The sequence below is a fragment of the Colius striatus genome, chromosome 18 (assembly GCF_028858725.1).
Source record: "Colius striatus isolate bColStr4 chromosome 18, bColStr4.1.hap1, whole genome shotgun sequence".
Lineage (NCBI taxonomy): Eukaryota > Metazoa > Chordata > Aves > Coliiformes > Coliidae > Colius > Colius striatus.
Window position 1 is genome coordinate 8346783 of NC_084776.1, and position 14886 is coordinate 8361668.

General features: G+C 53.4%; 1 protein-coding gene across 1 annotated transcript; it reads right to left on the reverse strand.

Annotated features, from left to right (window-relative positions):
* Nucleotides 1-742: 742 nt before the first annotated feature.
* On the reverse strand, nucleotides 743-7409 carry LOC133627211 (phosphoinositide-interacting protein-like). The gene is made up of 2 exons (XM_062011131.1): nucleotides 7349-7409; nucleotides 743-1286 (listed from the first exon to the last, which is right to left on the reverse strand). The coding sequence occupies exons 1-2, from the start codon at nucleotides 7349-7351 to the stop codon at nucleotides 864-866; spliced, it is 426 nt and encodes a 141-aa protein (XP_061867115.1). The 5' UTR covers nucleotides 7352-7409; the 3' UTR covers nucleotides 743-863.
* Nucleotides 7410-14886: the final 7477 nt, after the last annotated feature.

Here is a 14886-nt window from a genome sequence, read left to right on the forward strand (position 1 = left end):
CAGCTCAGCCTGGGAGGGAATGATGCCAGGAGCTCTTTGCACTGCATGCACAAATGCAAAGTCCACCCAACTTCACAGCAGTAATCAGCCATTTATACCCTGTGCAACTAAGTAGAGAGTTCCCACTCTGTTGGGGTCAGCATCCCATCTGCATGCTGATCTTCAAGCTGTTAATCTTTCTATCCCTTCAGTTAATATTTCTCTACCTCACTGTCCCCTCCAACATCTGGGCAGTAAATGGTTAGACAGACCTGATAAATCTCCTCTCCTCACCTAGGCAGGCTTCATCCTCTCCCAGTCACTTCCTTCTGCCTCCCACACACTCCTCACATCTCATCACAGATTTACTCTGAGCACATCACCTGAGATCCTCACCCAAGGCACATGACCAGTATGAAATACAAAGGTAATTTAACACTTCTAAGTACCTAAAGTCCAGTGACATAACAGGGTGATGGACATAAACTAGAACACAAAATCTTCCACTTAAACTGGAGAAACTTGTTTACTGTGAGGTGAGGGAGCCCTGGCACAGGCTGCCCAGGGAGGGTGTGGAGGCTCCTTCTCAGGAGGTTTCCAAACCCACCTGGACACGTTGCTGTGCCCCTGATGGAGGGGAACCTGCTGTAGCAGGGGCTTGGGCTGGATGAGCTCTGCAGAGCCCTTCCCACCCCCACCACTCTGAGATTCTGTGGTTCTAATCTTCACACTGGAGGCTGCTATAGCTTGTTTCACCTGCAGGGAAAAGACTTAAGTGGCATGAAATCCTCTAAGAGAGTACAAGAAGATGTTTCTTTCTATGGCTAACTGGCAGAGGTGGGTAGAGGGGAGAAGTGTCTTCCCAGGCAGGTCCTGGGCTGCCCTCAGCGGTTAAAGAAGAAGGACTTGAGGCTCTGCAGAAACTGTGACTTCTGTCTCTGCTTCTGCTTCTTCCTGATGATGGGGATCCAGACCAGGCCACAAACCAGCAGCATCAGTCCCAAGGACAGGAAAGCAGGGCCACACATTTTATAAACCTTTCTGTTCTTGATTTGGATGCAAGACAGGCTGGTGATGACCGTCCCAAAGAGGAAGACGGCTGCTCCCACCGACACCACGATGACGGGCTTGTGGTAAATCTCCCACTTGCTTCTGGATGCACTGGTCCAGACAGACTCGCTGCGAGAGCTGCTGCAGAGGGTGCTGCCTGTGTTACTGCTCAGCAGCTCCTTGCACTGAGGAGACTTCTCACTCCCATCAGGGCTCTTGGGGGGGATTTCCATGGTGACAGGATCCGAAGAGGAGACCTGAGGTGGATAAAAGGGAAAGAGCAGAGCAAGGCTGGTGATGGAGGATGGATTGGGTGCTTTCCACTGTGCCAAGTCAAATGAGTCATAGAATCAGAGAATGATAGGGTTGGAAGGGACCTTGAGAGATCATCCAGTCCATCATTCCTGCAGAAGCAGGTTCACCTAGATCAGGTCATATGAAGGTAGAGAATGCCTTGTGGGTGGCTGCAGGGAGAGGAGAGCATCACACCTATGAGAGCAATGAAATGTAGGGATTGGCAACAGGGTGCTGCAGTTAGGCTGGCAGAGGAGTCCCTCTGCCCACCCATAGACAGTGGGACTCCTGCAGTCCCCGTCCCTGCCTTTAGACCTTCCAGCCCCACAGCTTCCAGCTCCCACAGGGATTCAGTGGTGGGATAGCTAGGTCCATTGGAACCCAGTACACTGAGCCTCCCAGGGCTCTTAGCTGCTTTCAGGGCAGAAGCAGGGTGCTGCATGTAGGGCTGCTGATGCTGACTGTATCCCTAGACCTTCTCTTTCCCCCCTAGATTCCAAATGACACCTCAGCACCTTATGGCACCATCATGTCTCTCTCTTGCAGGTGGGGAAACTGAGGCACGGGGTGTGCTATGTCAGGACTGCTCAGTGGGAAGGCAAGAGCTTACCTGAGGCCCCCAGGGTTGGATGTTTTTCACTGCCACATCCAGCCTGGATCCATTAGGCTTGTAGATACAGCCCAGAAGCCTCTCATTTCCTATCTAAATGCGGAGATGGGGGATGGGGAAATGGTCATCACACAGGAAATCTTTCTCCAGCTGTAAGCTGGGGCAGGCTGCTGCTGGAGGGCTGTTGGGCTTGGTAAAAGGAGCACAGCAAAACCCTCTACCCTGTGACTGCTGGGGCAGCACTGTGGCTTTTTGGCATACTGTTTTATCACCAGCTCAAGGAGAAAGCACATTTTCCCAGAAACAAAGTGCCTTTAGCACAGAGAAAGAATGATGGTAAATGGGAAGGGCTGAGCATTACATTAACCACTATTGCCTCAGGGCTCTGCTGGGGAGAGGAGGACAGGAGGCTGGATCAGGGAATACTGCTCATGCCTGGTCTGCCCTGCTGCTGGGAAGCCCAGCAGGTATCAGGGATGAGGAAGGTGGAAGAGACTGGGCAGGTGGATGCTTTGCATCCAGTAATCAGATTTCAATAATCAACAAAGCAAATTCCTGCCTGAGCTGTCAGGTTTTCTCCCAGGGCCTCAGTGGTGCCAGGAGGGCTGGAACTGAGGACACTTTTAGCTGTCTGCAGCCTCAGGGGATGTAGACTACCACAGCAGTGCCAGCCTGGAGCAGCCCAGGGCCCCACATCAGCCTCCTGCCAGCACCACAAAGCTGAGCTGCTGGTGATTGCTGCCAGCCCCAAAGCTGTCCCTCTCCCCCATGCCCCTGCCAGCCCCAAAGCTGTCCCTCTGGCCATTCTCCATGCCCTGCATGGATTGCATGCCAGCCCCTGCAGCCAAGCCCAAGCCACCTCCACGATGGCCTGGGCACAAGACCCCAGTGGGGCTCAGAGGGATGAGCAGTGTCACTATGGCTCAGTGCCTGTTCCATGGTCAAGCACAGAGCTCCCAAAACATCACATGAGCTTTGACCCAGAGCAGTGAATTTAACACTCTTCTTTAACACAGGCCATGTGTTTGCCCTGACTGCACCCAGGGCTACTGCTGGCCTTTGGGACGGCTCACCTGGAGGGACACATCATAGGTGACATCCAGCTGGATCTGCACCCTGCATGTGCCCTGGGAAGGCCTCTGGCCACAGCAGCCAGCCACGAGGTGTAGCTGAGATGAGGGTGAAGCCTGGTGGCCTCAGGCCTTTTTCCATCCCTACTGGGCAGTGTGAGAACATGCACCACATGCAGCTGTACAGAGTCTGCAAAGCTGGCACAGCTCCAGAGACACTGTCTTAAGAAAAGCTGCCTATATTTGGGACACAATGGGCCCAGTGCCCATCTAGGGATGCTGATGGCTTGCTGCCAGCTACCACCTCCCTTATTCTCTCACCTGTGTCCTCTGCCAAGGTTTGTGGTTCATTCTGAAAAGGGACAGGTGTAATTATTCAGTTAGCTCTCCCCCAGCACAGGCACTGCTGCAGAAATGCAGATCTGGTGGGACACACACATGTTGTGATGCTTCAGGTTTGCCAGACTTGGACCATCAAGCAAAAAAAATGCAAGCCAAGAGCAATGGACACTGTTTGGGTCCCTTCTATTTTCAGCTTTCATCCCTCTCTGATGAACCAGGAAAGACGAGGAGACATATTTCTGCCATCCTGATGTATCTTCTACAGCACTTGATCAGGGATGATCAAGGTGAATTTGGTAATAGTAGCATGCTCTGGTTTCTGTTTCTGTTCCTTTTGAGCTGCTAATTTTACCTCTCTACCAGCTGGACTGGTTGCAGTGGAGCATGCTGACCCCTTGGTTTTGGAGAAGCATGAGCTGCCTGTTTTGGTGGCTATGGCCACGTTAGACATGCAGGTGATTGGGTAAACCTTCCTCTGCTGTCAGCTTCTGTGCCACAGCTCACCTCACAGCTTCTGTGGGTTGTGGCTTCAGGCAGCCACAGGCTCCTGAGACAAAACCCAAATGCTGACAGCAATATCCACTGCTCTGAGGAGACAGCAAGGCTGGGCCAAAGCTCTGCCTCATCTCTACAACCTGCCAGGAGTCAGCTCAGTCCTGAGGAAAACCCCACCAGCTGTAGCTTTCAGAGGTGTGCCCAGATCCTGGATAACCTCTTGCTCAGCTGGTATGTGCAGCCTGGCCATCAGCTGCCTTGCTCCTAGTGTTGCTGGCTTGTGATCCCCCTCTTCTACCTCAAATCTCTTGCAAGGCTCTTCCTGCAATTTCATGCAGGATAGCTCTGTCATTTCTTGGCTTTCTCCTTGTAACATCCATTGTGGAGAGGTTTTATGGTCAAGCCACTGTATCATTGTAATTTGGCTTTGTGGTTGGAAATTTGCTTTCTTCTCTGGAGTCATGCCCAGATCTCATCTCTCAGCAGGCTAATGCAGTCTGGCCTGCCCCACCTTCCAGGCACCCCACTCCCTGCCTGCCCATGTGCTGCTGCCTCTGCATCCAGGGGATGCTTTGAGCTCTGCAAAGCTGCATTTTGCAGAGTGTTACTGTCAGGCTCTTGCACAAACCATTGTCTTCCTTTCAGCTTTCCATTTACACTAGAGTGGATTTCATCCCCCCACTCCTTTTATTTTCTGGTGTAACCACCCCGCTCACCACAGTTCTCAGATACTGATCATTTTCCTGACAGTTCCTGGCAGAGGAGGCTTTTTTTTTGGTCCCACTTTTCCCCCACTGTTAGCAAGTGAAGGATCTCACTCCCTGCAAGTGGCTGGGAGCTGCTTTGTGAGCACTGTCTATATCTGCAGCTCTTGGGAGAACTAATGTGATTTCAGTTCCTGCTGCATCCCTGATTCATCCCAGATGTGCTCATATTTGAAGATACAATGGTTGTACTGAGCAGCCTGGCAGGATAATGCTATCAGATTCCTCTCAGTTTCTGAAGTCATTATGGTGGGAAGGAGACTGGCAGCAGGGAACTGTTTGCTGCCTTGAAAATGCCTCCAGAGCACAGCTCAGATTTCACAACTGGTGCTGTTGGGCTGCTGCTGCCTCTGAAATCTTGGGCAATGCTAACACTGGGATCTTCCTTTTCCCCCTTCATAAGGAAAAGCCTCATGTAATTCTTTTTCTCCTCCCTTTGCTACTGGTGCCTTGTGCGTTGATGTTTGGTTTCTGAGCTGGGACAGGCACTGGGACCTGCTTGCTGCTGCTGATGGGGATCCCACAGCACACACGTGGGTACCTCCCAGACCTTGAGGACATTACATGGTGCTGAGGAGAGAGCTTTGGACTGAGCAGAGCACCCAAGAGCTCTGCCCCAGGCCCCTCATCCCATCCTGGCTGTGGATGGTGTTCCTCCCCTGCCAGTCCCCAGCAGCAGCAGCTCTCAGGATTGGCATTGAGCCCAGGACCTGGGATGCTGCAACAACCTGCAGATGTGCTAAAAGTGGGGCAACAGCCTGATCTAAAGAATCTGCTCCTATGCAACTGGCCTTTGTCCTCCTGGTAATGTGAGAGCTGAATTTACTCTCCCAATCCAACCCTGGACATCTCCTTTTTATTTGGGAAGCCTGCCCTTACATGGTCCTCTTAAGCCCCAGCTGCAATCAGTTCCTACCCCTTCTTCCTCCCACTTTGCACAGCTGAGGACACTGGAGCTTCCCCAGCACCAACAGTCAGCCCAGGGATTGGTGTCCATCTCCCTCTGGCTCTTCCTCATAAATACCCCTCTCAGTACCCCAAAGAGGAGCTTCCCTTTGCCTTAGGACTGAGCAGGTGCCATCCCATGGGAGCCCCCATGGTGCCTCTGGCACAGAGCTCTGGGGATGGAGATGCTGCTGTGTGCAGGGTGATGTGAAAGGGCTGCAGCACCTGAGGGCTCTGCCGTGTGTTTTACCACACAAATCTCTGAGGGGAAAGTTAAGGATCTTTCAAACCAATCATCAAATGCTACTGGAGGCCCAGGCCAAGTTTAGGGGTGGATTTTGTCACCTTCTTTGCTGTCAAGCCACTTCCCTGAAGAAAATTGCCCACCAGGCAGCAGCAGGACTTCTGCTCTCCTAAGCTGGGTTCACCTCCAACTCCACATACATCCCTCTGGGAATCAACCCCCATGGAAAAGCAAGTTTGAGGGAAAAACAAGGTGAGCCCTGCACTGGAAGGCTGTGGCTTGCACTGATTGATGCTGGGGGAAAACAAAAGGACCAGCCTTAACAGAGGTCAGACCTGGCCAGGCTTTTCCTGAGGGCTCAGACCCTGCCATCCATCTCTGAGCAGACAAAGCAAGTGAGCTCTGCTCTGCCTGGCACCAGGACCACCAGTACCATACCACCAGTAGCACCAGTACCACGCTGTGTTCGTGTGCATGGCAGTTGCTGTGCTGGGTGGGAGTCACCTGAACACACTTCCCACACCCATCCAAGATCTAGATACTGCTTCACCAAAGCTGTTCCAGAGAGAGGGATCCCTCAGACCATCCCATGGCTCTCTGGGGTTTCCAGTGGTCTCCACACAACTTGGGATGGTCTGTGGCAAACAGAAGCATCAGGTGCTCTCTAAAGCCTTGGGGTAAGACCCAAAGGGTTTGTTTGTCCTTCAGATAGAAGATGTGTCCTGCCTGCCACCCCAATGAGTGGACAGCAAAGTCCTTACTAGCAGGTCCCAGCTGTGAGGAAACCAAAATGTTGGGGAATGGAGGAAAAATGAGAAGTGCTTTCTGGGCTTGGCTTTCCCTGCTGCTCTGAGGTGTCTCAGCCTGATGCTGTAATTGGTCCTGATCAGAAACTCAGAACCATTTCAACTGGAAAAGACTTTTAAGCTCATCAAGTCGAGATCCATACCTAACACTCCCAAAAGACAACCAATAATCCATGTCCATAAGTTTATCCTCAGCATGGAATCCTCCCAGATGGCAGTTGTGGGGCCATGTTTGCCAGGAGAAGGAGTTAGCTGCTCTGGAGGAGTCAGGAGTGGCTGTGGGGTGGGTGGGAAAGGAGGCTGCTGCACTGATGGACCTGCATGCATGCAGCACAGAAACTTTTTGTTAGATGCATTACTTGGAGAAGAGGAGGCTGAGGGGAGACAGGAGCCCTCTCTGACACTCCCTGACAGGAGGCTGCAGGGAGCTGGGGATTAGTCTCTGTTCCCAAGTAACAACTGATAGGACAAAAGGAAAGAGCTTGAAGTTGCACCAGGGAAGGTTGAGGCTGGAGCTGAGACAGAACTGTTTCCCTGAGAGGGGTGTGAGCCCCTGTGCCAGGCTGCCCAGGGAGCTGGGGGAGTGCCCAGCCCTGGAGGGATCCCAAAGCCCTGGAGCTGAGGTGCTGAGGGCCGGGGTTAGTGGTGGGACTGGGGGAACTGCATGAAGGGACAGCAGTCTGTTGTTTGTGTTTGTGTCAGGGCAGGGAGTACCCCAGGGAGGGACCAAGTATAGAGAGCTCACTCACCATGCTGTGCCTCTGCTGTTCCAGCTGTCCCTGGGGTGTTGTGCCTTTTTGAGGGAGGTCACTAAACATCCCCTGAGCACACCATGGAGGAACCCAGCCACCAGCTCCTGTGGACACAAGAGCAGCTCAGAGCATCTGGCTTTCTGTTGCTGTGTGTCAGCCGTGGGAGGTCTGGATCCCACTGCCTGAGTGGGCTCTGCTCCGGGAGGAGATGAGGAGAGCTGTGTTGGTGTCAGGCAGGAGTGCTACAGCCTCACCCTGTCTCCTCCCATCCCCATGGCCCTGCTCACCTGGGAGTGAGGAAGGGGCTGGTGTTGGCTACGTGGGCAGCCGTCTCTGCAGACTGGCTAGCTCTGCTCTGACACCAGGGCTGGAGACAGAAGGCAAAGTGTCAGGAGATTTCACACTGCCAACAAGCCCCATCAGATCTTGGATGTAAACTGAGATGGAGCAGTGTCCATTTTCTGGGGTCATGGAGTTGGCTTGGGCCCAGACACCCACATCCCTTGGGAGCAGCTTCCCAGCATCACCCAGAGTCTGGATGGCCCCAGCGACACACTCAGGCTCTCGCTGAGCAAAGCACATCTGCAACTCCCTTTCTGCAAGAGGATGACTCCCAGTCTTGCCATGCCCAGCCTTGCCATGCTGTATCCCCTCTCCCTTTCCACCACCCCCAGAGCCAAACCCATGGAAATCCATCCTACTCACGTGGTGGGTGCTGAGGGATGGCAGCAGGACGGGCTGCAGCGGGAGGTCCTGCTCTCCAAAGCCAAGCTCACTCCCAGCCCCACATCCCTCTGGATGTTGCCTACTGGGCTCTGCTGAGTCTAATAAACAATGGAGCACATCCCAGCTCTGATGATCTCATCAGCCCATCAGTCTATTGTTTAACTCTTTGTTTCCCTGCCTCAGGCCTCTGCAAAGCAGCCTGCTCAGCAGTTTGCAGGTTGGGAGGCAATCCAGTGGTGTGGCAGGAGATGCAGGGTGGGATGGTGCTTGGAGCAGGGATCCAGGACTGGGGACTGTTGCTGATCCATACTTGGATCATCAGCAAGCTCTTAAATGTCTCTGGACTGCCATTTCTGCACTCTTCAAGCAGGGGATCATAGTTGGTGTCTGCAAAGAGCTTTGAGGCTTCTCAGTGTGACATTAGATGGGTGCAAGATATCAGCAATTAGCTATTAATTACCATCCTGTGTCCATTACAAGGAAGGGGATGGAAGAGGGACCTGGTGCTGGCATACTGCCTCTTTTCACAAACACACAGCCAGACTTTAATGCCCTCTTAGAGCAGTGTGAATCCACTTGCTGCAGGGAAAGGATCCAGCCTGACACAGATTACTGGTGCCCAGGACTGGGTTCCAGTGCTGAGGGGGCTGCCTGCATCCCCAAGGGCTCTTGGCTGGTATGCTGCAGTAAGTAACAATACCTGAACTTCAGCACAGACCTGGCATGGGAGTGTGCTGAGATGGGAAGGGCAGGCAGTTGTGGAGCTCTCATGGGAGTAGACACGCCTCACAAGGGTGCTGGGTTGAATGCAGAGCATCCCAGGGCAGCACATGGGACTGGAAGGAGAGGAGGAGGGTCTAGAGGGACTATGGGTCAAAGTAAAGAGAAATCAGCTCATTCAGGAGTGGGGAGCTTATGCAGGAAGACCAGAGTCTGTTCTCCACTCCGTAGACCTCTGGCCTGGGGTACATGGAGGTGGGACTGTTCATGGAGCTCTTCAGTAAGGGGCAGTGGGCTCACAGGCTGGGGCAGAGGCAGAGAGGGGCAGAGGTGGGATGAGCTCAGCATTCCAGCCTGTGGTCTGTCCTCACCTCCTGATGGGAGGTGGGTGAGTTATCTGAGCACAGCAGCCAAGCCCAAGGTGAGCTTCATGGCTCATTGGTGTGGGAACCAGCAATTAAAGCAGCTGTGTCCTTTGGGGGTGTTCAGGGAGGGTTTATCTGAACAGATGAAAACCTTGTCTAGAATTGGGAGAGCTGAGTGGATTTGTGCTCCCTAGAGCAGGAAATTCCAAAGAAGTAAATGATTTGGCCTAATGGAGCAGCTGGGGTAAAAACCCCAGAAAACTAGAGGTGAGAAGGTTTCATTTCAGCACCTGCAGCAGGTTGCACTTCACACCCTGGTTCTGCATCATCTCCAGGCTGGCCTGAGCTTCTTCTGCCCTGCTGAGAAGCATCCAGCCCTGGGCTTCAGCCACCTACCCCATCACATGGCCCGGTTCATTCCAACTCCCATTCAACCTGACCCATGCTCCTTGCAATGCCCCTGGTACCACCTTACTGCTCCAAGGACCATGCTGTGGTGACAGAGAGCAGGGAGGGCTGGGTCAGAGGCCCTGGGCATGGTCACAGGTTGGAGTGAATACATGGAGCCCTTTTTATGCCAAAGTAACCTGAATAAGGCATCAGGGGCTGAACAATTGCTAGGGATGGCTCCTGTTCTTCAGGGTACACTCCCCTGGGGCTGGGATACAGCCCTCTAGGGCTAGAGTATGTCCCTCCAGGGCATGAGCATGTCCCTCCAGGGCTGAGATACCTCCCTCCAAGGCCAGGGTATGTCCTTCCAGAGCATAGGTACATCACCCCAGGGCTGGGCTACATCCCTCTGGGGCTGGGCTACATCCTTCCAGGGCTGGGGTACATCCTTCCACGGCCAAGGAATGTCCTTCCAGGGCACAGGTACATCCTTCCAGAGCTGGGGTGCATCCTTTTAGGGCTGGGGGACATCCCTTCAGGGCTGGAGTTCACCCCTCCAGGGCCAGGGGACATCCCAATGGGGCCAGGGAATGCCATAGGGTCATCCGTGGGCTGGATGGGCTGAATGAACGGGGATTCCCTCCCAGCCTGTCCCTCCTGCAGATGCTGTGGGAGCATCCCCTGCCCCAGCCGGCTCTCCCCTCTCTCCCGCACATCCTCGTCTCTCCTGGCTTTTCTCTCTTCTCTCCCGCACATCCTCCTCTCTCCGGGCTGCTCTCTCTTCTCTCTTCTCTCTTCTCTCTTCTCTCTTCTCTCTTCTCTCTTCTCTCTTCTCTCTTCTCTCTTCTCTCTTCTCTCTTCTCTCCTCTCTCTTCTCTCCTCTCTCTTCTCTCTTCTCTCTTCTCTCTTCTCTCTTCTCTCTTCTCTCTTCTCTCTTCTCTCTTCTCTCCTCTCTCTTCTCTCCCGCACATCCTCCTCTCTCCGGGCTGCTCTCTCTTCTCTCTTCTCTCTTCTCTCTTCTCTCTTCTCTCTTCTCTCTTCTCTCCTCTCTCTTCTCTCTTCTCTCCTCTCTCTTCTCTCTTCTCTCTTCTCTCTTCTCTCTTCTCTCTTCTCTCTTCTCTCCTCTCTCTTCTCTCCTCTCTCTTCTCTCCCGCACATCCTCCTCTCTCCGGGCTGCTCTCTCTTCTCTCTTCTCTCTTCTCTCTTCTCTCCTCTCTCTTCTCTCCTCTCTCTCCTCTCCCGCACATCCTCCTCTCTCCGGGCTGCTCTCTCCTCTCCCGCACATCCTCCTCTCTCCGGGCTGCTCTCTCCTCTCCCGCACATCCTCCTCTCTCCGGGCTGCTCTCTCCTCTCCCGCACATCCTCCTCTCTCCGGGCTCCTCTCTCTCCTCTCCCGCACATCCTCCTCTCTCCGGGCTGCTCTCTCCTCTCCCGCACATCCTCCTCTCTCCGGGCTCCTCTCTCTCCTCTCCCGCACAGCCTCCTCTCTCCGGGCTGCTCTCTCCTCTCCCGCACATCCTCCTCTCTCCGGGCTGCTCTCTCTTCTCTCCCGCACATCCTCCTCTCTCCGGGCTCCTCTCTCTCCTCTCCCGCACATCCTCCTCTCTCCGGGCTGCTCTCTCCTCTCCCGCACATCCTCCTCTCTCCGGGCTGCTCTCTCCTCTCCCGCACATCCTCCTCTCTCCGGGCTCCACAGCCGCTCCGTGTCCCGCCCGGACATTTGCTGCCACCTCGCGGGCTCCTGGCGCGGGGTTCATCCTCCCTGCAGCAGCCTGAGGGGCTCCCGGGGACACTGCCCAAGCAGGGACAGATCATCCCCGAGCTCCCCAGAGACGGAGCATCCCCCTCTCGCCCCCCAGCACAAGCGCCGGTCCCTGCAGAGGCTGCAGCGGGGGCACAGCGCTGTCCTCTCCCAGCACCCCCCAGCACGGGGATGGGAACCCAGGGAGGAGAGGTGTCAGTGAAGGCTCACAGCTCCATGCTTAACTATCACAGTCCCTCCTGAGGACTCACTGAAAGCAGTTTCCAACAGTCGAGGTTTAGAGTGTGGTTTATGAGGCACAACTTCAGAAGGTGATTTAATAAGCTGAGAGTGAGATTGGGGTTTGCCACTGAGAAATACACCTCCTGGGCTGGTGCTAATACACAATACAAATGCTGACAAGGTTTATTCCAGGGATTCCTCCCCCACAGAGTAGAAAAGCACAGCTTATATCAGGAAAACATCTTTGTCTTGATAGAGGAAGAGGAGTACAGACCATTGGCTGTCTCACTGGGATCTTCAGTCTCTGTCTCACTGGCATCTTCAGTCTCTTTCTCCCTGTTGCATCTGTCTCTCTGGAAGTTGACTTGAGAAGCAGCACAATGAAAAGGCTCAAAAGGCTAAAAAGGGCCAAAAAGCTAAAAAACTCTCGCTTTCCCTCTCCCAGGGGACTTTTATACCCCAGTCTTCTCTGCCTGCTCCCTGGGGTGATATTTAACATGATTTGGGTGGAGAGCTGAGAAACACAGTTGTATGTTTAGCAGGTACCTTTTTTAGCTCATTAACTTTAACATTAGACTTTACAGTTACTGAGGCAAAGGTCTCACCCCAGACACCATGGGCTTGCTGAAACCCTTTGGAAAGTGTTTTTCTGCTTGTTCCCATGATTTATAGCCAAAATCTCTCAGGTCTCCACCTCCCAGGTCTGCACAAGAGATGAGTGAACACTGGCATTTCTAACTCTTTGTGTGTGATTCCCTTTGTGTGTGGTTCTTTGTGTGTGACTCCACTCATGGGGCTGTATCAGATCTGGGGAACCATCTGTGGCTCACCATGATTCCAAACACCACAGACCACACAGACCCCTCCTCATTTATCACCATGAGGGATACTCCTCACATTGATTCCATATAAACATGATTTAGGCTTTGATTTGAGTGACCTGAGTAACAGGGTGGATGATGTGGGACTCACATGCAAAGGGTTAACAGTGCCAGTGTCCATTTGTCTGCTGTGCACACCTGGATGGGCTTGATGATCATGGAATCACAGAATCATTTTAGTTGGAAAAGCCCTTGAAGCTGTTGCAGTCCCAGCCCACCCCTGGCCCTCAGCACCTCAGCCCCATGGCTTTGGGATCCCTCCAGGGCTGGGCACTCCCCCAGCCCCCTGGGCAGCCTGGCACAGGGGCTGACACCCCTCTCAGGGAAACAGCTCTGCCTCAGCTCCAACCTCAACCTCCCCTGGGGCAACTTGAGCCCTTTTCCTCTTGTCCTATCTTGCATTACCAGAGAGGAGAGACTCTCCCAGGAGTGTGTACTGTTACAGAGCTTGGTCAGCATGAGGAAGGTGTCACAGGCCAAATGGAGCTGTACTCACTAAACTAGTGCTGCTGGGCAGAACAGAGAGCAAAGGTGAGCAGGATTTGAGGCTCTCACAACAGCAGATGGTGCTGTTGCCCTGCCAGGATGGTGCTGGCACTTGGGCTCTGCAGAGGCAGATGAAATCCAAAGTGCTGGGTCCCTCCCAGGCCTCTGCCAGGAGAACCTGCACCCCAAGAAGGCCTTTTCTGGACCATCTCCCCCTCTCCCCAGTAGTGCCACTCTCGAAACCTGCAATGCAGCTAGCACACATTGCCCTTCTAGGGCTCTGCTGTGCAAGCTGAGCTCTGTCCTGAACCATCACCCCCATCCCAAGTGTCCCAGGACAGAGTCTTCCTCTCCTTGTTGTTTGTCTCATGGCAAATGGAGTCTGGATGATTACCAGGAAGCCCCAAGTGAACTGGGTGCCACATCCCCTTCCTCCCCTGGGATGCAACTGAAACCTTAGCTCCAGCTGTGGCTTGTGCAGCAGCTCTAAAAAGTGTGCTCAGCATGGCTGGGACCTTGATTTCCTGAGCCATGTCATGGCAAGTCATTGATTCCTGAGCAGAGCATCTCTGTATTGGCACCTGCAGCACATGTGGGCTCTAAAGATCTTTGGCTTCAGCATGTTTGAGTGGGGTCCTGCTGCTGCAGGGCATGTGGAGCTGGGAGGGATCAGCCAGCCCCTGTGCAGCCCTACCATCATTGAAGAGCTTTGGAAGTGTTTGACCTGTTCCTTTTCTTACCTGTAAAGACAATATTGCAGAAATCCCTGTTGGAAGATCCCAAATCTGGACAGGGAGAGAAAGCCAAGCAATGCTTTAAGCCAAACTGCAGTGGGAAATCTAAAAGGCTAATTAAAAGATTGATTTCAAGATAGCAAAGGATATTTCTTCCATCAGTCTATCCTATGGAGAAGGGACTGATGTCAGTGAAATGCAGTTTGTTGAGGATGTTGTCAGGGTAGAAGCAATGTGAGAGGGAGCTCAGATGGATCAGTGGTCTGTGTGCTGCTCCTGTTTCTCCTGTGCTGAACTTTCCCTGTGAGGAGGATTGACAAAGTCCAGGAGAAATCCCTGCTCTTGGTGGCTTAATGGCCCGGGTCAGGGCTATGCTCATTGCTTTCAAGCTGCTTCTGTCCTGGATAAACAGGATGGACCTTCTGTGAAAACAGGACTGGACCCAAACCACAGCCCTTGTGGAGGCTGCCCACATCTGCTCTGCTGGCCCCAGAAACTTGCACACCCTGGCTTCATGAAAATTCCAGGGGCACTGTACTGATTCCTTTGGCTCCAGGAAAGTCAGAGGAGACACCAACCCCTGCCTGTGCCCCCACTGAAGCTCAGAGGCTGCATGAGCAGAGCAAGGCATGGGGAAGCTCATCATCTGCTCCATCTGCCAGCTTGAATCTGTGTTTTAACAAGTAACTGGTGCTGGGGGCTCCCTACATCTTATCTGCCATTAAGGATTTGAAGAGAAAATGTGAACAATTGGGCTTTTCTAACTGTTGTGTCTCTCAGACTTTGCTGTGCCCTGAGAAGCTGTAACCTGAGGGAACAGAGGACAGGGAACATGTTGGCCTGCAGTGCCTCTGGAACCCCTGAGCACTGAGAAGAGATGGCCAAGGGGATCTGCCTTATCTCCTGGAAAACAGCAGACTGAGCCTGAGCCCATTTCTCTTATCCTTTCCCTGCCCCTAATGTACTGCCATGGCTTCAGCCCCAATCCCCAGCCTTTGCACTGTTACAGATCACTTCTGGTAATCCAGAGTGAGAAGTGTTGGGGCTGAATGGATCTGGGTGCAAACACTGGCCATGAACCACCTTTAGGGAGGGTTTGCTGGAGTCATTGTCCTCTGTGGCAATGTGGGGCAGGGGCATGCAGATGCTCAGGATTTCACTTCCAAACTAGTTGAAGGGTGTTGATCAGAGCAGGAAGGTGAGGGCTTTCAGCCCTGAAATCACAGCATAGAGCTGGCAGCAGGCTTTG